A 25,019-nucleotide genomic window follows, 5' to 3' on the forward strand; every position below is an offset into this window, starting at 1 on the left:
GTTAGAAAAAAATATATATAATGTTTGGGGGTTCTATGTACCGTATATACTCGAGTATAGGCCGACCCAAATATAAGCCGAGGCACCTAATTTTACCACAAAAAAATGGGAAAACATATTTTGACTCGAGTATAAGCCTAGGGTGTCCATCTGCATGCCTCACTGTGCCCATGTGCATGCCTCACTGTGCCTCACTGTGTCCATGCATCACTGTGTCCATGCCTCACTGTGTCCATGCCTCACTTTGTCCATGCCTCACTGTGTCCATGCCTCACTTTGTCCATGCCTCACTGTCACTGTTCCCATGCCTCACTCTGTCCATGCCTCACTGTGCCCATGCCTCACTGTCACTGTTCCCATGCCTCACTCTGTCCATGCCTCACTGTGCCCATGCCTCACTCTGTCCATGCCTCACTCTGCCCATGCCTCACTGTGCCCATGACTAGACTGACATTTAACATGGGAGTCTAAGGAAGGGGTGCCCGGATTTGAAAAATCGGTGCTCCCCAGCCGTAGGTCCCACACACAACAAACTTTGAACACTTGTAGAGGAGCAATGGGGCTACATGTGTGCCAAGTTCCGGGTCCAGGGGGCCTACGACCAGCCGGTACCAGGTCCCCAAATTCACTGGAGAAATTACAGTTTAACATGGGAGTCTATGGAAGGGGTGCCCGGGTTTGAAAAATTGGTGCTCCCCGGCCGTAGGTCCTCCGGACAACAAACTTTGCACACTTGTAGAGGAAGACTGGGGCTACATGTGTGCCAAGTTGGGGTCCAGAGGATTCACAGCTAGCCGGTAACGGGTCCGGGAGATCAGGCACAAAAAGGTGACTCGAGTATAAGCTGAGGGGGGGCATTTTCAGCACAAAAAAATGCTGAAAAACTCGGCTTATACTCGACTATATACGGTAATTTTTTAGTAAAAAAAAACAGTTTTTAACTTGTAAACACCAAATCTCAGAAAGAGGCTCGGGGCTTAAAGGGGTTGTAAAGGTTTGTTTTTGATTTTCTAAATAGGTTCCTTTAAGCCAGTGCATTGTTGGTTCACTTACCTTTTCCTTCAATTCCCCTTCTAAATGTTTTTTTTTCTTTGTCTGAATTTCTCACTTCCTGTTTCTCTTCAGTAAGCTGTTATTGCTGACTTATCCCCATGGATGATGGGGGCAAGCTTACTGAGGAGAAAAAGGAAGTGAGAAATTCAGACAAAGAAAAAAAACATTTAGAAGGGAAATGGTAGGAAAAGGTAAGTGAACCAACAATGCACGAGCTTAAAGGAACCTATTTAGAAAATAAAAAACGAACCTTTACAACACCTTTAAGTGGTTAAGTACTAAACATACCTAGCTTTTAACACCCTTTTTTACATGTTTACAGGCAGGGGTCAAGTCCTGGGAAAAAATGATACGCTCATATGCATAATTACTAAACCGCATGTGTTTTTAAGCAAGTTCTTTCTAAATCCCGCGATAACTCACGACAGACCTCCGCAATGTCTCCTGGGAACAATGACAAAAGCTCCCAGGAGACATTGCGGCATCGAGGAAGTGACGGAATACCCGCACACTACCCGATGAATCCATATACAGGAAGCGGCCAGTAACATAAAGGATTACTAAGGTTCGCCTGCCCCTGGCAGTGACTCGAGCTGGGCATCGCCACTTAGTGAAGGATTGGCTCGGGCGGCTCGGCTGCTCTCGGCTGCTCTGATCCTGCAAAGGGAACTGCGTTCCTGCTGTGAAAAAAGTGCAGGAACTCCGGGCCAGATTCACAGAGCAGATACGACGGCGTATCTCCTGAAACGCCGTCGTATCTGTTGTTCTATCTCTGCGACGGATTCATAGAATCAGTTACGCATAGATAGCCATAAGATCCGACAGGTGTAATTGTTTTACACTGTCGGATCTTAGGATGCAATATTGCGGCCGCCGCTTGGGGGAGTTTGCGTCGTAATACAGCGTTGGGTATGCAAATTAGGAGTTACGGCGATCCACGAAGATTTTTCCCGTCGTTACGTCGTCGCGAGTGTTAGATTTCCGTCGCAAAGATAGGGTAAAGTAAAAGTACTCCACCATGTTAAAGTATGCCCATCTTTCCCGCGTCGCTTTTGAATTATTTTTACATTTTTTCTTTTTCCCGGCGTAAGTGTTTTGTTGACGTCGCGATTCACAGCGCAAAGCACGTTGGGAAATTTGCGACGGGAGCATGCGCAGTACGTCCGGTGCGGGAGCGCGCCTAATTTAAATGGTACCCGCCCCATTTGAATTGGACCGCCTTGCGCCGGACGTGTTTACGATACACCGCCGCAAATTTCCAGGTAAGTGCTTTGTGGATCGGGCACTAAATCTGAAAAATTGCGGCGGTGTAACGTAAACGGGTTACGTTACGCTGCGCCGCGGCTACGTGAATCTGGCCCTCTGTTCCCACGCGTTACCGCAGGACTAGAGCCCTGTTTACAGGCATTTACAAGCGTCAAGCGTTTTTTATGCCAAAATGCCGCTGATCCTGGAAGTTCTGGCAGTGCAGGTTTTTTTCTTCCTCTAAATGTCTCTAAATGCCTGTGTGTTGTGTGTGTGTGTGTTGTGTGTTCTGTGTGTGTGTTTTCTGTGTGTGTGTTGTGTGTTCTGTGTGTGGTTTCTGTGTGTGTGTGTGTGTGTGTGTGTTGTGTGTTCTGTGTGTGTGTGTTTTCTGTGTGTGTGTGTGTTGTGTGTTCTGTGTGTGTGTTTTCTGTGTGTGTGTGTGTTGTGTGTTGTGTGTTCTGTGTGTGTTGTGTGTTCTGTGTGTGTGTTTTCTGTGTGTGTGTGTGTGTGTGTGTTGTGTGTTCTGTGTGTGTGTATGTTGTGTGTTCTGTGTGTGTGTTGTGTGTTCTGTGTGTGTGTTGTGTGTTCTGTGTGGGCGTTTAGAGGCAGAAAAAAAATGCCCCTAGGAACAGCTTTGTGTTCTGTACTTCAAAGTTTGTTCCTCCCAAAATATAAAATCTTTTTTTTATTTTTTATAAAGCTCTAAAAATCCTTGAAATAGTTCATTCTTGGCCGCCCTGAATTATTTACTGCATTTTACCTCTCGGTTATTGTTCCTATTATTATTGTACACTTCAGCAAAATTAAATACGCAATATCCTCCGTTTCTTTCAAAGTTCATAAAAAATTCAGTCTGTCAGCTTAAGAACTGCCCACCAGCCGCGATAAAACAATTATAAATATTTTATATTTGTTGCTGTTGTTTGGCAACAGTTGAATATTCCGTATTGTTATATTGTATTGTTATATTGTTATTGCGACGCTGTATTGTGTGATTATTATTATTAGATAGTAGACCAAAGGTAATAAAACCGTAAATCATAGCTCCCCACTGCCCCCAATTTCAAGGAACTGTCCCTGACTTGGAACACAGTCCCTCTTTCCTCCTCATTCGTCCCTCATTTTGGTCTGATCTATATAGTTGTATATTTAAAATGCACTTTTTATCTTACGTAAAGTGTTTCCCAGCGCTAAACCTTTCACCCAAATTCTAAATTGCTGCATTTGTAAATTTCAAAAGCCAGTATAAAGGAATAGTAGTAAAAAAACACTTGTGGGTTTAACTAATGTGTGTCCTATGCCTACATACATTTTGCTAATGTGTCCCTCGTTCCCATCTCAGAAAGTTGGGAGGTATGCCACAAAGCAAGGTCCATAAAGACATGGATGAGCGAGTTTGGGGTGGAGGAATTTGACTGGCCTGCACAGAGTCCTAACTCCAACCCAAAACAACACATTTGGGATGAATTAGGCCTCGTACACACGATAGGATAGCCAGAGGACAACGGTCTGAAGAACTGTTGTCTAAGGCCCCGTACACACGAGGGGATCCAAATCCGGAGGAGGAATCTCCGCTGGAAACGGTCCGCCGGACCGTTTCCAGCGGAGATTCCTCCTCCGGATTTGGATCCGATGGCTTGTACTCACCATCGGATGAAAATCCGCGCGGAATTCATCCGCGGTGACGTGTCGCGCCGTCGCCGCGATGATGAGGCGGTGACGTGCGCGACGCTGGAAGGTAAGTACTTCCACGCATGCGTCGAATCATTACGACGCATGCGAGGGAGGGGAGCGGACGGATTGATCCGGTGAGTCTGTACAGACCACCGGATCAATCCGCTGGACCCGATTCAAGCGGATACATTTCTTAGCATGCTAAGAAATTTATATCCGCTTGAAATGGATCGGGCCGAGGAATCTCTGCGGATAAATATCCGCTAGGCCGTACAGACGACCGGATTTGTCCGCTGGAACTGATCCGCGGATAGATCCGGTGGTGTGTACGAGGCCTTAGGTTAACCGATGAGGCTGACTGATGGTCCGTCACGCCTACACACCATCAGTTAAAAAAACGATTGTGTCAGATTGCGGTGACGTAAAACACACAACGTGCTGAAAAAAACGAAGTTCAATGCTTTTAAGCATGCGTCGCCTTAAATCTGAGCATGCGCAGGTTTTGAACCGATGCTTTTGTGTACTAACCATCGGTTTGGACCGATGGCCAGCCGTCCATCGGTTCGATTTTAAAGCAAGTTCTCTAATTTTTGTCCTAAGGACAACAGACCGATGGGCCGTACACACGGTCGGTTTGGACCGATGAAACTGGACTTCAGGCCGTTTTCATCGGTTTGGACCGACCGTGTGTACGCGGCCTTAGAGTGGAGACTGTGAGCCAGGCCTTCCTGTCCAACATCAGTGCCTGACCTCACAAATGCTCTTCTGGAAGAATAGTCAAACATTCCCATAGACACACTCCTAAACCTTGTGGACAGCCTTCCCAGAAGAGTTGAAGCTGTTATAGCTGCAAAGGGCGGGGCCAACTCAATATTGAACCCTACGGACTAAGACTGGCATACCTCCCAACTTTTCCAAATTCAATTGCGGGACATTCTTTCAATTTTTTTTTTAACTGACAGCAAAGGGGTGGTTTTACCGCTGGACGATCGGCCGAGGTTACAGTTGACAGGGGGGGTCGTCGTCCGCCGGACATTGCAGGGTAAGGGGGGGGGGGGTGACATATTCTTACCTCCTTGGGTCCTCTTCCTGTGCGGGGAAATTTCCTGTATCGCGGGACTGCGAGAAATAAGTGTCTATGCGGGAAAGTCCCGCAGAATCCGTGCATGTTGGGAGGTATGCGACTAGAATGCCGGTAAAGTTCATGTGCGTGTAAAGGCAGGTGTCCCAATACTTTTGGCAATATAGTGTATTTCCTGGAGCTTCTAAGACTGATCCCTCCCCTAATGCAACTACCAGCATAATGTAGTTACATTTGCCATTACACCAGTAAGATTTTTGAATGGAAATTCCAAAACTGTGCTTTTCAGAGAGTTCAAACTTGCCATCATTGCGTCAACAAATTCTGTTCGAAAGCCCTCAAAATGTCATACAGACCTATTAGCTAAATGGAATCCAACGCGTATTAACTGCTTGCCGACCAGCGCACGACTATATATGTCAGCGGCATGACACGGACAGACAGAAGGACGTATATATATATATATATATATATATATATATACGTCCCCTTTAAGAGCTCGGGATTGTGGACACGCAAGCCCTCCGCGAGCCCAACCGTGGGTCCCGCAGACTCGATCGCTGCGGGGATACCCGTGATCATCTCACGGTAAGGAAGAACAGGGAGATGCTGATGTAAACAAGCATCTCCCCGCTCGCCTAGTGACAATGACAGTGACAGTGATCACCGCTTTCTGTAATCGGAAGCGGTGATCACTGTCTTGTCACGTGTAGCCCATCCCCCCTACAGTAAGAATCACTCACTAGGGCACACTTAACCCCTACAGCGCCACCTAGTGGTTAACCCCTTCCCTGCCAGTGTCATTTTCACAGTAATGAGTGCATTTTTATAGCACTGATCGCTGTAAAAATGACAATGGTCCCAAAAATGTATCAAAAGTGTCCTATGAAAATGTATCAAAAGTGTCCGATGGGTCCGCCAAAATGTCGCAGTCACGATAAAAATCGCTGATCGCCGCCATTACTAGTAAAAAAGAAAATATAAATAAAAATGCCATAAATCTATCCCCTATTTTGTAGACGCTATAACTTTTGCGCAGACCGATCAATAAATGCTTATTGCGATTTTTTTTTTACCAGAAATATGTAGAAGAATACGTATCGGCCTAAACTGAGGAAAAACATTTTTTATATATATATTTTTTGGGAATATTTATTATAGCAAAAGGTAAAAAATATAGATTTTTTTTCAAATCTGTTGCTCTATTTTTGTTTATAGCGCAAAAAATAAAAACCGCAGAGGTGATCAAATACCACCAAAAGAAAGCTCTATTTGTGGGGGGAAAAAGAACGTAAATTTTGTTTGGGAGCCACGTCGCACGACTGCGCAATTGTCAGTTAAAGCGACGCAGTGCCGAATCGCAAAAAGTGGCCCGGTCATTTGGCTGCATAATGGCCTAGATCATGAATATATACGTTTTTTCCTGAACGAAAAAAAAAAAACTGCTAGAATTCTGTTTGAGAAATTTCCAGTGCTCATTTGAACCCGTTAACCATTTAAAAAGTCGAACAAATTGTAAAAATTTCAAAAAATTTCTCGAAAAATCCTATTGTGCCAAACTTTAAGCTGGTCACACACTTGTCGATTTTTGAATGAACGTTGATATGAACATTTTTACAAAAATTCTCAGTACATTCATTGACTTGATACAGTATATTGGTCAAGACAATGTGATGAACATCACAACTTGGTTATCAGTAATAAGTTCCCGCTTAATTGTCAGTGATCAGTGGAATGCACGCTCCTATTACATTGGTGCATAGTGGTGATTGATTGTGCCCCACATTACATTGCTTTTCAATATGTCCAATTACATTGGTGTTTAGTGGTGTATGTCCCCCATCACATTGGAGTGCAGTGGTAATTGGTTCCCAGTAACATTGGTGCACAGTGGTGCCCCCATAGACATGTGCACACTGAAATATGTTGTTTCGGAATTTCGGTTTCGTCCGAAAAATTAATTTATTTCGTTACTCCCGAAATTAGTTTTTATTTATTTTGTTTCGTTAAAAAAATGCATTCGTCCGAAAATCCGAATTAAGGTCGAATCTATCATTGAAGGCTTATGTTGTCTGTCGGATTTTCTAAGAAGATTCGACGAAGCAGCTTAACTGTACGACGCTGCAATCGTACATTTCCGGTCAAATGCTCCGCCCACAAGCTATAGTATAATTCGAATGTTGTATGACTAGTAATAATTATATTTATTAATTATTATTACTAATCAACCAACATTAGAATTCTTCTATAGCATATGGGCGGAGAATTTGACTATAAATGTCCGCTCGCGGCGATCGTATGGTTTTTAACTGCTTCGTCGAATCTTCATGTCTCTATAATGTCGAATCTTTTCTCTCTATGTCGAATATTTTCTCTCTATGTCGAATATTTTCTCTCTATGTCGAATATTTTCTCTCTATAATGTCGAATCTTCGTGTCTCTATAATGTCTAATATTTTCTTTCTATGTCGAATCTTTTCTCTCTATAATGTCAAATATTTTCTCTCTATAATGTCGAATCTTTTCTCTCTATGTCGAATCTTTTCTCTCTATGTCGAATCTTTTCTCTGGATAATGTCGAATCTTCGTGAATCTATAATGTCGAATCTTTTCTCTCTATGTCGAATATTTTCTCTCTATGTCGAATATTTTCTCTCTATAATGTCGAATCTTCGTGTCTCTATAATGTCGAATATTTTCTTTCTATGTCGAATCTTTTCTCTCTATAATGTCAAATCTTTTCTCTCTATGTCGAATCTTTTCTCTCTATGTTGAATCTTTTCTCTCTATGTCGAATCTTTTCTCTCTATGTCGAATCTTTTCTCTCTATAATGTAAAATCTTTTCTTTCTATGTCGAATCTTTTCTCTCTATGTCGAATCTTTTCTCTCTATGTCGAATCTTTTCTCTCTATAATGTCAAATCTTTTCTTTCTATGTCGAATCTTTTCTCTCTATAATGTCAAATCTTTTCTCTCTATAATGTCAAATCTTTTCTTTCTATGTCGAATCTTTTCTCTCTATAATGTCAAATCTTTTCTCTCTATAATGTCAAATCTTTTCTCTCTATGTCGAATCTTTTCTCTCTATGTCGAATCTTTTCTCTCTATAATGTCAAATCTTTTCTCTCTATAATGTCGAATCTTTTCTCTCTATGTCGAATCTTTTCTCTCTATGTCGACTCTTTTCTCTCTATAATGTCGAATCTTCATGTCTCTATAATGTCGAATCTTCATGTCTCTCTATGTCGAATCTTTCCTCTCTATGTAGAATAATCTTGGACTAAAAGAGTTAGGTTAGGCACATTCGACCGCAGATTCGATAGACACAGATCGCTATTGTCACTGTCATGTCGAATCTTCTATCTACAGTAGGTGTTTGTGATATTGTGCTTTTAGCACGACAGCGTCGCGCTGATTCTCGGCGACAGGGTGCCGAGATCTCGCCGACACCTCGCACTCACTGGAATAGTGACAGCACATCCCAGCAAGCGCGTCATAGAAGCGACGGGAGATCCGACTTGGATTCCCGCCAATTCTACACGTGTGCGGCGTGTTATGAATCCTGAGGGGGAAGTCCCCGCCGGATTTTAAATAAAAATCCGGCATGGGTCCCCCCTCAGGAGCATACCGGACCCTTAGGTCTGTTATGGGTTGTAAGGAGAGCCCCCCTACGCCGAAAAAAACGGCGTAGGGGGTCCCCCTACAATCCATACCAGACCCGTATCCAAAGCACGCTACCCGGCCAGCCAGGAAGGGAGTGGGGACGAGCGAGCGCCCCCCCCCCCTCCTGAGCCGTACCAGGCTGCATGCCCTCAACATGGGGGGGTTGGGTGCTCTGGGGCAGGGGGGCGCACTGCGGCCCCCCCCCCCACCTCAGAGCACCCTGTCCCCATGTTGATGAGGACAGGGCCCCTTCCCGACAACCCTGGCCGTTGGTTGTCGGGGTATGCGGGCGGGAGGCTTATCGGAATCTGGGAGCCCCCTTTAATAAGGGGGCCCCCAGATACCGGCCCCCCACCCTAAGTGAATGAGTATGGGGTACATCGTACCCCTACCCATTCACCTGCAAGAAAAGTGGTAAAAACACAAATAAACCACACAGTGTATTAAAATATTTTATTTTTCTGCTCCGGAGGCCGCCCCCTGTCTTCTTTATTAGCTCTTTTACCAGGGGGAGCTTCTTCTTTGACGTCTTCGGGTGGGTGGGGGCCGCCGTCTGGTTCTCTTCCACCGCCGGGGGGGGATGGCTTTTAAAAAAGCCCCCACCCCCCCCGGCGGGTTTCCTCCGGCGTCTTCGGCGGGGCTCTTCTTCTTCCGCTATCCCGACGGGTCTTCTCAACTCTCCGGGGTTCTCCTTCTGTCTTCGCCGCTCTCCGTTGTTGACTCGTCGCACCCCGGTTCTTCGTCTCGCAGTCCGGTCCCTTCTTCCGTGCTGTACGTCTTCTTCTGTGCTGTGAGTTCTTCTTCCGCGCTGTGACGTCATGTTCTTCACTTCTCTTCTTCTCCCCATGTTGACTCGCCGGTCCTCCTCGCTGAAATGACGGATGCGCGCCTTGCATCGGACCTATATAGGCCTCGCAATCCCATCATGCTCTGGTACCTACCCATGTGATACCTACCCACGTGGGTAGGTATCACATGGGTAGGTACCAGAGCATGATGGGATTGCGAGGCCTATATAGGTCCGATGCAAGGCGCGCATCCGTCATTTCAGCGAGGAGGACCGGCGAGTCAACATGGGGAGAAGAAGAGAAGTGAAGAACATGACGTCACAGCGCGGAAGAAGAACTCACAGCACAGAAGAAGACGTACAGCACGGAAGAAGGGACCGGACTGCGAGACGAAGAACCGGGGTGCGACGAGTCAACAACGGAGAGCGGCGAAGACAGAAGGAGAACCCCGGAGAGTTGAGAAGACCCGTCGGGATAGCGGAAGAAGAAGAGCCCCGCCGAAGACGCCGGAGGAAACCCGCCGGGGGGGTGGGGGCTTTTTTAAAAGCCATCCCCCCCCGGCGGTGGAAGAGAACCAGACGGCGGCCCCCACCCACCCGAAGACGTCAAAGAAGAAGCTCCCCCTGGTAAAAGAGCTAATAAAGAAGACAGGGGGCGGCCTCCGGAGCAGAAAAATAAAATATTTTAATACACTGTGTGGTTTATTTGTGTTTTTACCACTTTTCTTGCAGGTGAATGGGTAGGGGTACGATGTACCCCATACTCATTCACTTAGGGTGGGGGGCCGGTATCTGGGGGCCCCCTTATTAAAGGGGGCTCCCAGATTCCGATAAGCCTCCCGCCCGCATACCCCGACAACCAACGGCCAGGGTTGTCGGGAAGGGGCCCTGTCCTCATCAACATGGGGACAGGGTGCTCTGAGGTGGGGGGGCCGCAGTGCGCCCCCCTGCCCCAGAGCACCCAACCCCCCCATGTTGAGGGCATGCAGCCTGGTACGGCTCAGGAGGGGGGGGGGCGCTCGCTCGTCCCCACTCCCTTCCTGGCTGGCCGGGTAGCGTGCTTTGGATACGGGTCTGGTATGGATTGTAGGGGGACCCCCTACGCCGTTTTTTTCGGCGTAGGGGGGCTCTCCTTACAACCCATAACAGACCTAAGGGACCGGTATGCTCCTGAGGGGGGGGGACCCATGCCGGATTTTTATTTAAAATCCGGCGGGGACTTCCCCCTCAGGATTCATAACAAACGCCGCACACGTGTAGAATTGGCGGGAATCCAAGTCGGATCTCCCGTCGCTTCTATGACGGCTCTGTCTCCATCGCGGCAAGCCAGCTCGGCGCTGGCTCCCGCGATGGGGCTCGTAGGTGCTCAATCTCGCTGAGAAAGAGAGCGAGATTGACACAAAATCGGCTTCACCTACTGTATATCGAACTGTTGTCGCAATGAAATTAAAATAAAGCATTTTTTATGTCAGATCTTTCAGATTATTGATTCTGCATGTTCGTTATCGTTTGTTAAAACGAACACAAAAATCCCAGATATTTGGGCAAAAATGCATTCAGAGGAAAACAAATGCACATGTTTAGCCCCCATTACATTGGTGTGTTAAATGGAATGCCCCCCCCTCCATTACAATTGTGTTCAGTAGTGATTGTGCCCCATTACATTGGTCTTCAATGGAGTGCGTCCCTCCAATTTCATTGCAAGAAATTGTCACAAGCACACCATGGATCTCCAGAATGTGTCCAAAGCTTTGTTCAGCGATCACATCCTTACAGAAAATAGTAACGCTTCGGAGCCTCGCAGGACCCCTTTATCATGCATGTGACAATGCCTGATGAAGGGGTCCTGCGAGTCTCTGAAACTTTGCTGTAACGATGTGATCGCTGAATAAAGCTTTGGACACATTCTGGAGATCCATGGTGCTGCTGATGACCTTTTCTTGCTCTATTTACGGTTACAGCAGTCGGTCGCTTCAGCACCCACTTATATGCACCGCTATTTCTACAGGAACTGTGAGGGTTGGGAATAGTGCCTTGGAAACTCCAATTACGTTGGTGTTTAGTGGTGTATGTTCCCCATCACATTGCTGTTCAGTAGTGTTTGGGCCCCATTCACATTGGTGTACAGTGGTGTTTGGGCCCCATTCACATTGGTGTACAGACTGTGTTTTGGCCCCATTCACGTTGGTGTACAGTGGTGCTGGGGCCCCATTCACATTGGTGTACAGTGGTGTTTGGGCCTCATTCACATTGGTGTACAGTGCTGTTTGGGCCCCATTCATGTTGGTGTACAGTGGTGTTTGGGCCCCATTCACGTTGGTGTACAGTGGTGCTGGGGCCCCATTCACATTGGTGTACAGTGGTGCTGGGGCCCCATTTACATTGGTGTACAGTGGTTTTTGGGCCTCATTCACATTGGTGTACAGTGCTGTTTGGGCCCCATTCACGTTGGTGTACAGTGGTTCTGGGGCCCTATTCACATTGGTGTACAGTGGTGTTTGGGCCTCATTTACATTGGTGTACAGTGGTGTTTGGGCCCCATTCACGTTGGTGTAAAGTGGTGTTTGGGCCCCATTCACATTGCTGTACAGTGGTGTTTTGGCCCCATTCACATTGCTGTACAGTGGTGTTTGGGCCCTATTCACATTTGTGTACAGTGGTGCTTGCGTCCCATTCACATTTGTGTACAGTGGTGCTTGCGTCCCATTCACATTGGTGTACAGTGGCGTTTGGGCCCTATTCACATTTGTGTACAGTGGTGCTTGCGTCCCATTCACATTGGTGTACAGTGGTGTTTGGGCCCCATTCACATTGGTGTACAGTGGTGCTTGGGCCCCATTCACATTGGTGTACAGTGGTGCTTGGGCCCCATTCACATTGGTGTACAGTGGTGCTTGGGCCCCATTCACATTGGTGTACAGTGGTGTTTGGGCCCCATTCACATAGATGTTCAGTGGAATTCTCCCCCCATTTCATTGATGGTCAGTAAGTGTGTGCCCCTGTAGCATTGGTGTGTAGTGGCCCCGGTCACTGGTAGTCTTGGATGGCTTTGGTGGTTGCATACCCAAAACCGGTTTTGTGGCACTCCCTCCCAACTCTCAAGTATCTGTACAATGACTTTGCATTATAAATATAGAGGCAGTGACTTCATTCAGACTAAAGCAACAGATTTGCTTAACACACCCCCCCCCCCCCCCAATTCTACTATACAGCAACACATGCTGATATTTCTTTCGCTCCCTTGATACTCCGTTCAGTGGCAGGAGCCAAAGGACATAACCAGCACTTCTGGGTATGGAAGAGCATGTGACAGTACTGGGCCAAACAATATTGAGTGTTTGCTACTCACAACTGTCAGGACAGACATACTATACATCTCAGTACTACTCTGATTCCATCTATATAGGCATTGAGTTACACTGCCCAAGTGCTGTATACAAGGCTTGGGCTTCAAATGTCCTTGGCTGGTTCTCCAGATGACCATTGGAGGTACTGTATGCCTTCTGGGCACTTGAGTATATAACCCAAAAGAGCTCAAGGAGAACACCTGCTGATGATGGGTAGTACTAGTGGAAAATGATGTCACAAGCACTAGAACATACTACCACTAGCTGGTGACACATGAGACTGCAAGAACTTTACATCCCATTTCCCTTGTATTTAACCACTTAAGCCCCGGACCATTTGGCTGGCCAAAGACCAGAGCACTTTTTGCGATTGGGCACTGCGTCACTTTAACTGACAATTGCGCGGTGGTGCGACGTGGTTCCCAAACAAAATTGATGTTTTTTTTTTTCCCACAAATAGAGCTTTCTTTTGGTGGTATTTGATCACCTCTGTGGTTTTTATTTTTTGCGCTATAAACAAAAATAGAGCGACGTATGTAAAACAGTGAGATCTGATTATTGAGATGTCATTGGCTGCTTGAAACTAATAAATGTCAAACTTATAGGTCAGAAGGGACAAGGGAGTTTTTAGAGCGACAATTTTGAAAAAAAAAAGCAAGATTTTTTACTTTTTGCTATAATAAATATCCCCCCAAAAATATTTATATAAAAAATGTCCTCAGTTTAGGCCGATACGTATTCTTCTACCTATTTTTGGTAAAAAAAAATTACAATAAGCGTTTATTGATTGATTTGCGCAAAAGTTATAGCATCTACAAAATAGGGGATAGTTTATGGCATTTTTATTAATAATTTTTTTTTTTACTAGTAATGGCGGCGATCAGTGATTTTTATTGTGGCTGTGACATTATGGCGGACATATCGGACACTTGTGATGCCATTTTGGGACCATTGTCATTGATACAGCGATCAGTGCTATAAAAATAACCTGATTAATGTAAAAATTGCACTGGCAGTGAAGGGGTTAAACAGTAGGGGGCGCTGAAGGGGTTAAGTGTGTCCTAGGGATGTGTTCTAACTGTGGGGGGGATGGGCTACATATGACTCAACACTGATCACTGCTCCTGATTACAGGAAGCTGTGATCAGTGTCCTGTCACTAGGAAGAATGGAGAAATGCATAACCGCGATCTTCTCCGCGAGACGATCGCGGTTATGCCCGCGGACATCGAGTCCACGGGACCCACTAGATGGAGAAAATTCCTGGACTGCCGCACTCCTTGAAACAATGTCTTTATTCAGCAAAAAAAAATCAAAAATACAAAACAGCTAAAAACAGTGCAGTCAAAAAGGAGAGGTGGACAAAAGGGAAAGGGGTGGCTGACATGTTTCACATCTTTCGATGCTTAGTCATAGCCACGGGACCACGGGACCCGCGGTCGTACACACACAGCTGCCCACAATGCCGCATCTTAAAGGGGACATACAGGTACATCCATCTGCCCAGCCATTTTGTCGACATATATCATTGTGCGCTGGTCCTTAAGCGGTTAAAGCGGAAGTAAACCCATCCATAAAAAAGTTTAATTTCCGGCACGTGCCGAAAATGAAACACTCCTATTGGTTGTGCTCTCAACCAAACTGTCAAATCATCCAATGGCTGGTGTCATAACTGATCACATGTGCAACATCACGGCAGTTGTAGAAAAAAAAAAGGCAAGCCAAAGATGGCAGCCTCCTTGGGTGAAAACGATAGGGGGGGTTTACTTACACTTTAACTGAGAAGGAGGGTGAGGGGTTTCACAACATACAATGTTTGCACGCTGAAGAAATTAATATTAAAATGACTCATATGGCAGAGCAGTATTGCTCGTTGTATGTATTCCCCAACTGTCAAGGTTTAGTCACACATAAATATTTGATCTGTTTGTTCTCCACCTTGGCAGCGAGAATGAAGCTCATTGAAGGCCATTTTACGCTGTAAAATAAAAAGTTAAGATACACAGAAGTGGCTTTAATTTATGACTGTAGTTTGAAGAGACACGAGGCCCTCACTTCAAGAGTTTACAATGCGGCACACAGCCAACATTCGTCAAATGTCACTATTGGCCCAGATTCAGGTACATTTGCGCTATATTTGCGGAGGCACAGGCCAACGATTTTGCCCTGCGCCCACGCAAATGTTTTGCGCTGCCCTCGATTCACGGAGCAGTAGCTCCGTAAATTGCGAGGGCGCGCCGGCAAAATTGCCCGGCGTAAGCGCGCGCAATGTAAATGATCCCGCCAGGGGCGGGAATCATTTAAATTAGGCGCGTTCCCGCGCCGATCGTAAAACGCATTGCTCCTTCGGGAAACTTTCCCGACGTGCATTGCGGCAAATGACGTCGCAAGGACGTCATTTGCTTCAAAGTGAACGTGAATGGCGTCCAGCGCCATTCACGATTCACTTACGCAAACAACATAGATTTTAAATCTCGCGACGCGGGAACGTCGGTATCCTATAGCATTGGCTGCGCCTGCTATTAGGATGTGTAACGTTACGCGAAACCCGACGTACGCAAACTACGTAATTTGCGTACGCAGGGCTCGCGCAACGTTGTGAATCGGTGTTAGTATGCAATTTGCATACTATACGCAGATCACAATGGGAGCGCCCCCTAGCGGTCATCGCTAGAATGCAGCCTAAAATCTGCGTGGCATAAGAGCCTTATGCCACGCAGATTTTAGGCTGCAGTCGGCGTTACGATGTTCCTGAATCAGGAGCATTCGTAACGCCGGAGCAAGTAAGCAATTGCGCTGCGTAACCTATGGTTACACAGGCGCAATTGCTTCTTGAATCTGGGCCATTGTCTGTAATCACCCGTGTTTCAGAACCCGTCTCTCCACTCCTTGTGCCGTTTGGTGATAATTGACTGTTGTTTTTACCTCTTTTGTCTTTTTTCAAGATTCCACGAAGAAGCTGAAGGACGTCTTGGAAGAATTTCATGGCAATGGGGTGCTGGCAAAATATAATCCGGAAGAGGTACTCTTTTTTTCCCTTTTAATTCTACTAAACGGTTATTTCCATTACAGGCGGAGCTTGGTGGATGGAATCACCCCAGGCTCTTTATACCTTTAGTAGTTTAGTTCAGGGGCGGATCCAGGGATGGACTGGCCATTGGGACTACAGGGAGTTTCCCGGTGGGCCGATGGCTCAGTGGGCCGGCTTCAGTGACAGTGGACCGTCGCCCCCCTCCGCTCATCTGTCTCTCCCTTCCCGCAGCGCTCACCCCCTCTCCCTCCCCGCAGCGCTTACCTGGGGGGAACAAAGAATCAGGGGGAGGACCAGAGGAGCAGGGGGGATGACAGAGGAGCATGGGGGAGGGGACAGACAGCTGACTCAACAGCTATGGCCTGGGAGTTTCTCACTTCTGCCTAATCTTGTCCCAAAAGGGGGGGGCACCGAACTGATTCTTTGCCCCGGGTGAAAAAAAGTCTAGCTTCCCCACTGGTACTGCCTATAAGAGTACCAGTACCAGCCGTTCTACTCTAATAAAGTAGAACAGCTAGTGGCTAGTAAAGCGGGAGAGGGGGCTTGGGTGGCCGGGGGGGGGGGTTTGCGGGAGTTGTCCGGCCCCCATGGGAGAGACCTGTCAAAGTGGGCCAGTCTGGATGAAGTCCAGGGCCAAATTTCTGTCCCAGTCCAGCCCTGGGCGGATCCAGAGTCTAGTCTTGGGAGGGGCACTGCCAGAAAATATGTTTTTTTTTGGGGGGCAATTTTTCAGGGAAATGGCTGGTGTTGGCACTTCAATCATCACGGCACCAAGGTTGTTATGGTGTCAAGATGATTGTATCGCATTATTTTTATTATTGCATTGTAATATAAAATGAAATAGTTCAACTCACCAATAATGCAGAATCAGTGGGAGCCCTGAGCGTGTCACTTGCCACGGGGGACTCTAATGGGGGACACTGATACAAGGGGGGGCTTTGATTGTGGATACTCTGATGGGGGACACTCTGATACAAGGGGGACTCTCTGATGCTAGGGTGGCTCTGATGAGGGACACTGATGTAAGGGGGGCACGGATGCAAGGGGGACTCTGATGCAAGGAGGACACTCAAAATTAAAGTGAGCCGGTCTGGGTGAAGTCCAGGGCCAAATTTTTGTCCCAGTTCAGCCCTGACCATTATATGAAGTATACATTTTAGGAGTGATATAATTATCAGCCTTTGAATTCCCTGACTTCTTAGCACAACAGGGTGTCAATTAAGAGCTACTGTCTCTCCTTTATGGCACATTGATACCTCAACGGCGGGCCTTGAGGGTCCTTTGCAACCTTGATCACGTTTGGGTGACATTGTATAAAGGGCCTACAAAAGCTCCAGAAGAAGCCATGATTATGGCGAAACATGTAGAGGCAACCAACTTTTGTATTGTGACTGCATTACTTTTCATGTTCCGGTTTTAAACTTTATTCATTTTTTAACCATGTTTGTTCAAACAAAATTATGAAATTCTTAATATCAATTTGATTTGATTTTTTTGCACCACAAAACTCCCAATTTTGTTTCTTGGTAATTTTCTCAATATATTTAGGGGAGGTGGTGCTTGTAGAGAACTCTCCGGTCTCTGGTACCAAATATATATTTTCCTAATTTTCAACCAGGATTCCCTGGAACCCCAGGGTTCTTCAAGAGGTTGCTAGGGGTTCCTTTGGCTGTGGCTGAATAACCCCCATGTATGGTACCGGCATGGTTCCCGGGCCAAACCCACTTGGCAAAGCCAGTAAGGGTGGCTTTCTGACCACCGCTGTGATGGTTTCATTCTTCCCCACTGATTACCAATGTATAAGGCATTTTCCCCATTGCCCCCAATGGAAATGATTTCAGTAGGGTTTCCCTGAGACATTGGGGCTGTTTTAGTGGTTCCTCTAGGGTGAAAAATTTGAATAAGGCTGACATTTCCTGTTTTTCTGGCCCCACAAGCAAATGTATACCACCTTCTCTTGCCCCAAATGCATACCTACTTGAATCTGACAGCTGGGACAAACTCTTCCTTGGCCCCCGGTGATGCCTGAATAGTGGGTCCGCTGAGTCTCTTTAACCCCTTCTATACAGGGCATTTTCACCCCTTCCTGCCCAGACCAATTTTTAGTTTTCAGCGCTGTTGCACTTTGAATGACAATTGCGTGGTCATGCAACACTGTACCCAAATTAAATCTTTATGTTTCCCCCCCCACAAATAGAGCTTTCTTTTGGTGGTATTTGATCATCTCTGCGGTTTTTATTTTTTGCGCTGTAAACAAAAGAAGAGCGACAATTAAAAAAAAAAAACACAATATTTTTTACTTTTTTATTTAATAAATATCACAATTTTTTTTTTAAAAACTTTTTTTTTTTCCTCAGTTTAGGCGATACATATTCTTCTACATATTTTTGGTAGAAAAAAATCGCAATAATCGCATATTGATTGGTTTGCGCAAAAGCTATAGCGTCTACAAAATAGGTGAGAGATTTATGGCATTTTTATTTTATACATTTTTTTACTAGTATTGGCGGCGATTTGCGATTTTTTTACTGTGACCGTGACATTGCGGCGAACACATCTGACACGTTTTTGGGACCATTCACATTTATACAGCGATTAATGCTATAAATATGCATTGATTACTGTGTAAATGTGACTGGCAGGGAAGGGGTTAACCACTAGGGGGCGTTGAAGGGGTTAATATGTTCCCAAAGGTGTGTTCTAACTGTAGGGGGGAGGGGACTCTCAAGGGGAGGAGACCGATGTGTGTTCCTCTGTACTGGGAACACACATCGGTCTCCTCACCGCTGACAGGACATGGATCTGGGTGTTTACACCCCATCATTACACACACAGATCCACACTCCTGCCGTGATTACCGGGAATCGCGGGCACGCGCGCGCCCTAGATCGCCGGGAACACAGGACGTCATATGACATCCACACGGATCGGCGAGGGGTTCCTGCCGCCGTCATTTCCCTATGGTGCAGTATGGAAGTGGTTAACCACTGCAATACCAGGCACTTTAGCCCCTTCATGCTCAGGCCAATTTTCAGCTCTCAGCACTGTTGCAATTTGAATGACAATTGCGCGGTCATGCAAAACTGTTCCCAAGCTAATTTTTATCATTTTCTTCCCACAAATAGAGCTTTCTTTTGGTGGTATTTGATCACCTCTGCGGTTTTTATTTTTTGCTAAACAAACTAAAAAATACAACATTTTGGGGGGGAAAAACGTTTTTCTTCGGTTATAAAACGTTTGTTTCTCCTTCACCAACAGGCACTGATGAGGCGGCACTGATGAGGCGGCACTGATGGGCACTGATAAGGTGGCACTGATGGGCACTGATGAGGAGGCACTATTATATAGAATTGATGGGCACTGATAGGCGGCACTGACAGGCTGCACTGATGGGCAATGACAGGCGGCTGTGATGGGCACTGACAGGCGGCACAGATTGGCACTGATAGCGTTACTGATTGGCACTGGCAGGTGGCACTGATGGGCAGCACTGATGATGAGGTACTGATGAGGTTTTGACAGGTGTTACTGTAGGGCTCTGATTGGCAATGTGATGGCCACTGACTGGCACTGTGGGCACTAATTGGCACTTTATTGGGCACTGATAGGCGATCCTGACTGGGTACCTTTTTGGCACATCTGATGGGTCTGTGCTGATAATAAATGTGTTGATTATCAGCACAGACCCCCCTCTGACAGGGAGAGCCGCCGATCGGCTCTGATCAGCTCACCCTGTCAGCGCGAACCCGAGGAATGCCGTTTACCAGCACTTCCTGGTTCAAATGATGATCAGCTGTAATTGGTCACAGCTGATCACGTGGTAAGAATAGGGTGACCACATTTCCAAACTACCATTCAGGGACACCCACCCTTCCCAAAAATCAGCTTGTGCTGTAACGAATCACAGCACAGTGATTGGACACAAGAGGCGGGATTTATGATTTATGATTTCACAAGCAGGGGGCGGGCATTGTGCTCCTCCAGGCATTCCCGGCCAGGACAAGTACTGTCAGTGAGTAAAGCGGTGATGTGGCAGGCTTTTTTTTTGGGCATCAGATTGGCCCGAGGGTGGCTGTGGCAGTTCCATTTCAGGACACTGTATTGTCTTGGAATCAAGGTGCCCGGGACAGAGCTGCAAAATGCGGGACTGTTCCGGGCAATCCGGGACACGTGGTCACACTAGGTAAGAAGCCTCTGTCAGAGGCTTCTTATCACAATCAGAGATGCGGCGTGTCAGACTGACACGCCACACCCACGATCGCTGCGCTGTGCGCCCTCGCGGGTGCGCGCCGGCATTTTATCCTGCTGGACGTCATATGACACCCAGTCAGGATAACAGAACTACTTCCCGGCCGTCATTCTGTTATTGGCCGGGCGGGAAGTGGTTAAGAGCCAGCCAAGAAACTTTTTTTATTTTTCTTCAGATAAACTTTCGAAATAATTTCATTTTGTGTTATGAAGCTAAAATGACAATGAGACAAAAGAACAAAGTCATGTCATCTTATATTCATAGACTGCGCCAATCGGCGAGATAAGGAGATTGCTCTAACCATGAAGAATATAAATCATACTTTATGTCCGGCCCAGTGACTTCGTTTTCCAGTAAAACAATAGGAGATTCAGCACATTACAGTCCAGTTGATGAAATACAATATAGTAGGCAAGAAACTTCTAAAACCCACAATTGTATTATCTGGTCCCTTTTCAGTGGAAAAAACCCTTAAAGGTGTTGTAAACATAATTTTTTTCCCTAAATAGCTTCCTTTCCCTTAGTGCAGTCCTCCTTCACTTACCTCATCCTTCCATTTTGCTTTTAAATGTCCTTATTTCTTCTGAGAAATCCTCACTTCCTGTTCTTCTGTCTGTAACCCCACACAGTAATGCAAGGCTTTCTCCCTGGTGTGGAGTGTCGTGCTCGCCCCCTCCCTTGGACTACAAGAGAGTCAGGACGCTCTCTACGTTGCAGATAGAGAAAGGAGCTGTGTGTTAGTAGGCATCCTGACTCTCCTGTAGTCCAAGGGAGGGGGCGAGCACGACACTCCACACCAGGGAGAAAGCCTCGCATTACTGTGTGGAGTTACAGACAGAAGAACAGGAAGTGAGGATTTCTCAGAAGAAATAAGGACATTTAAAAGCAAAATGGAAGGATGAGGTAAGTGAAGGAGGACTGCACTAAGGTAAGGGAAGAAATTTAGGAAAAAAAATTGTACCTTTACAACCCCTTTGACCACTTAATCACCGCCTATAGCCGAATTACGGCTACAAGGCAGTTCCTTAACTCTGGGAGGACGTCCTCCCCGAGAATCGTTCCCGTGCGCCCGAGCGGGCGTGCACACGCGATCATCAGTGCTCGTCGGGTCCACGGGACCCACAGCAACAAGGATCGTGGTAAAGGGCCAATGAAAGCGGCTCTTTACCACGTGATAGCGCCTTTCAATGACGGCGCGATCACAAATGTAAACAAACAATACACATGGGTCATTTTCGGGTCATCTCTCTCCTCTCCTCACACCGATGCAGCGTGAGAGAAGAGGAGAGAGATAAGAGATAAACGTAAGTGCTTTTGAGTGCCAAGCAGTGCCCAATAGTGCCCCATTTGTCACATCTCTGCCCCATCTGTGCCCCACCAGTGCCATCTGTGCCCCACCAGTGCCACATCAGTGCCGCCTGTGCCCATCAGTGCCACCTGTGCCCATCAGAGCCACCTGTGCCCATCAGTGCCAATCAGTGCTCATCTGCGCCACATCAGTGCCGCCTGCGCCCCACCAGTGCCATCCGTGCCCACCAGTGCCATTTACAGGGCTCAGTTTGGGAATATTTACTAACCCGACAGCTTATTATTCTAAATAGGAAACCTTTGTTTGCAAATATTACTAACTACCAGCAAGACTGAGTCCTTACATTTAAAGAGCACCTGTCATTTCAGACCCATCATGACAGTGCCTGTTACCGGGCATCCACTCACCTTCTACCGCCACGTCCCTCCCCTTGTTGTGTCACTGCCGCATCACCAGCCGCCCCATTAAAGTTAATGGGACTGTCGGTGAGTCAACAGCGGGTCAGAGGAGGAGGAGGCAGCAGCGGGTCAGAGGAGGAGGCAGCAGTGGGTCAGAAGAGGAGGCAGCAGCGGGTCAGAGGAGGGAGGAGGAGCAAGCAGCGGGTCAGAGGTGGAGCAAGCAGCGGGTCAGAGGAGGAGCAAGCAGCGGGTCAGAGGAGGAGCAAGCAGCGGGTCAGAGGAGGAGCAAGCAGCGGGTCAGAGAAGGAGCCAGCAGCGGGTCAGAAGAGGAGGCAGCAGCGGGTCAGAAGAGGAGGCAGCAGCGGGTCAGAAGAGGAGGCAGCAGCAGGTCAGAGGAGGAGCCAGCAGCGGGTCAGAGGAGGAGCCAGCAGCGGGTAAGAGGAGGAGCCAGCAGCGGGTCAGAGGAGGAGCCAGCAGCGGGTTAGAGGAGGAGCCGCTGCGGGACAGAGATGACAGTTGCTCTTTAAAAATTATTTCAAGACTTTTTACTAGTGATTTAAATCAAATTTACCCTGTTGCAATGCTCAGCTATTTTCAGAACATTCCTATTATGGCCCATAAACCCTCTCTATATATATATATAATCTCTTCAAATAGGTAGCTGCTTATTTCTGAAATATTGATGTAAACGGCAAGAAGTAAAAGATCGCTTGGTGAGAATTTTATAACTGAATTAACAGAATTTTTTTTTTTTTTTTCATGTGATACAGAAGCAAGACATCCTGAAACAAGTGAGTACCAATTACATTAACCACTTAAGGACCTGAAAGATTTGCCCTCTTAATGACCAGGCTATTTTTTGCAATATGGCACTGCGTCGCTTTAACTGAAAATTGTGCGGTCGTGCGACGTTGTACCCAAACAAAATTTACGTTCTTTTTTTCCCTTTGGTGGTACTTGATCACCTCTACGGTTTTTATTTTTTGCGCTATAAACAAAAAAAAGCGACAGTTTTGAAAAAAATATATATATATTTTTTACCTTTTCTATAATATCCCCCCCAAAGAAAAAAAAATGTATTCTTTAGTTTAGGTCGATATGTATTCTTCTACATATTTCTGGTAAAAAAAAAATCTATCGATTGGTTTGCGCAAAAGTTATGGGGCCGGATTCAGATACATTGGTGTATCTTTCCGCGGGGCGTAACGTATCTCAGATACGTTACGCCGCCGTAAATTAGGGCGCAAGTTCTGTATTCAGAAAGAACTTGCGCCCTTAGTTACGGTGGCATAACGTCTGTGGTCCGGCGTAAGCCCGCCTAATTCAAATGTGGATGATGTGGGCGTGTTTAATTTAAATTCACTGTGACCCCGCGTATTTGACGTATTTTACGAACGGCGTGGGAACGACGTCCATACTTAACATAGGATACCCCTCATTTAGCAGGGGTAACTTTACGGCGGAAAAAGCCTAACGTAAACGACGTAACAAAATGCGCCGGGCGGACGTACGTTTCTGAATCGTCGTAACTACCTAATTTGCATATTCCTTGCGGAAATATATGGAATCGCCAGCGTAAATATGCAGCCTAAGATACGACGGTGTAAGACACTTACGCCAGTCGGATCTCAGGGAAATTCTGGCGTATCTAGCTTTCTGAATAAAGAACGAAGATACGCCGGCGCTTCGTAGCACTTACGCCGCGTATCAATAGATACGCCGGCGTAAAGGCTATCTGAATCCGGCCCATAGTGTCTACAAAATAGGGGGATAGATTAATGTTATTTTTATTATTTATTTATTTTTTTACTAGTAATAGCGGCAATCTGCCATTTTTAGCGGGACTGCGACATTGCGGTGGACAGATAGGACACTTTTGACAATTTTTTGGGACCACTGACATTTATACAGCAATCGGAGCTAAAATAAAAAATTAAAAAAAAGATTACTGTATAAATGCCACTAGCAGGGAAGGGGTAAACACCAGGGGGCAATCAAGGGGTTAAGTGTTCCCTAGGAAGGTGTTTCTAACTGTGGAGGGAAGGGGACTGACTTGGAGTAGAGAGAGATCACTGTTCCTGATCAGTAGGAACAGACAATCTCTCTCTACTTCCCTATCAGAACGGGGATCGGTCTGTTTACATTGACAGATCCTTGTTCGTGGGTCGTTGGCGGACATCGCGGCCGATGGCCACACGCATCCTGTGCCCCCTATCGCTCTTAAAGCGGCCAACATACACCTACAGCGAATCGCACAGCTGTGCCAACCTGCCACAGTATAATGACGGCAGCTGGTCGGCAAGCAGTTAATACTTGGCCAAGTAAAACAGCTCCCTTATACAAAGTGGAACCTTGGATTACAGGCATAATCCTTTCCTGGAGGATGCGTGTAATCCAAAGCACTCGCATATCAAAGCGAGTTTCCCCATAGAAGTCAATGGAAATGAAAATAATTTAATCCACATTGACGTCTATGGCATGCAATACCGCATGTGGCCAGAGGTGGGGGGCACCGGAGGGACTCGAAAACCCCCGGAAAGGCTTGGAAACACTCGGGAACGGAGTATTTCCAAACGCCCCCACACCTCTGGCCAAATGCGGTACTGCACACCGCAGAGGCTTGAATCCTACTCATCTTGTGAGATAACACTTGCAAACCGAGTCGGGATTTAAAAAAAAAAAAATGCTCGTACTGCGAAGCGCTCGTTAACCGCGTTACTCGCAATCCGAGGTTCCCTTATGTGTATTTTGTTCTTATATTTTGCTGTGTCTGGAGTTCTGAAAAAAAAGTTATTTTTGCACTAAATACAATTCGTAATAAAATACGTCCAAAAATATATATTTTTCGCTTGTATTAATATTGTTTTTTTTTGGTTTTTTTTCCAGACGATTGACTTTGAAGGTTTCCAGTTGTTCATGAAGACTTTTCTGGAAGTTGAGCTGCCGGATGAATTCTGCAAACATCTCTTCATGTCATTTGGAAACAGATTCCAGACTCCCAGCCCTTCAATGCAGAGCAAGTCCCAGCTTCTCTCCGGGGGTAAGGCTTCCAACCAACTGAGGGGCTGCCATGCTGGTTGACTTTAAGAATCCATTTGGAAAGATTATGGGCCAGATCCACGTACAGCAGCGCATCTCTCCGCCGGGCGCAGCGTATCTAAGATACACTACGCCGCCGTAACT

The 25,019-nt window shown here is 46.5% G+C and overlaps 1 protein-coding gene across 1 annotated transcript in view; it reads left to right on the top strand.

Moving 5' to 3' along the window:
- The window catches only part of DGKB (diacylglycerol kinase beta), a 664,259-nt gene that overhangs the window by 171,248 nt on the left and 467,992 nt on the right, over positions 1-25,019 (top strand). The window contains exons 4-6 of the mRNA XM_040352255.1: positions 15,795-15,871; positions 22,607-22,627; positions 24,723-24,876. Of these exons, the coding sequence (XP_040208189.1) occupies positions 15,795-15,871; positions 22,607-22,627; positions 24,723-24,876 (252 nt within the window). The remainder of the gene's footprint in view (positions 1-15,794; positions 15,872-22,606; positions 22,628-24,722; positions 24,877-25,019) is intronic.

The sequence above is a fragment of the Rana temporaria genome, chromosome 5 (assembly GCF_905171775.1).
Source record: "Rana temporaria chromosome 5, aRanTem1.1, whole genome shotgun sequence".
In the NCBI taxonomy this organism is placed as follows: Eukaryota; Metazoa; Chordata; class Amphibia; order Anura; family Ranidae; genus Rana; species Rana temporaria.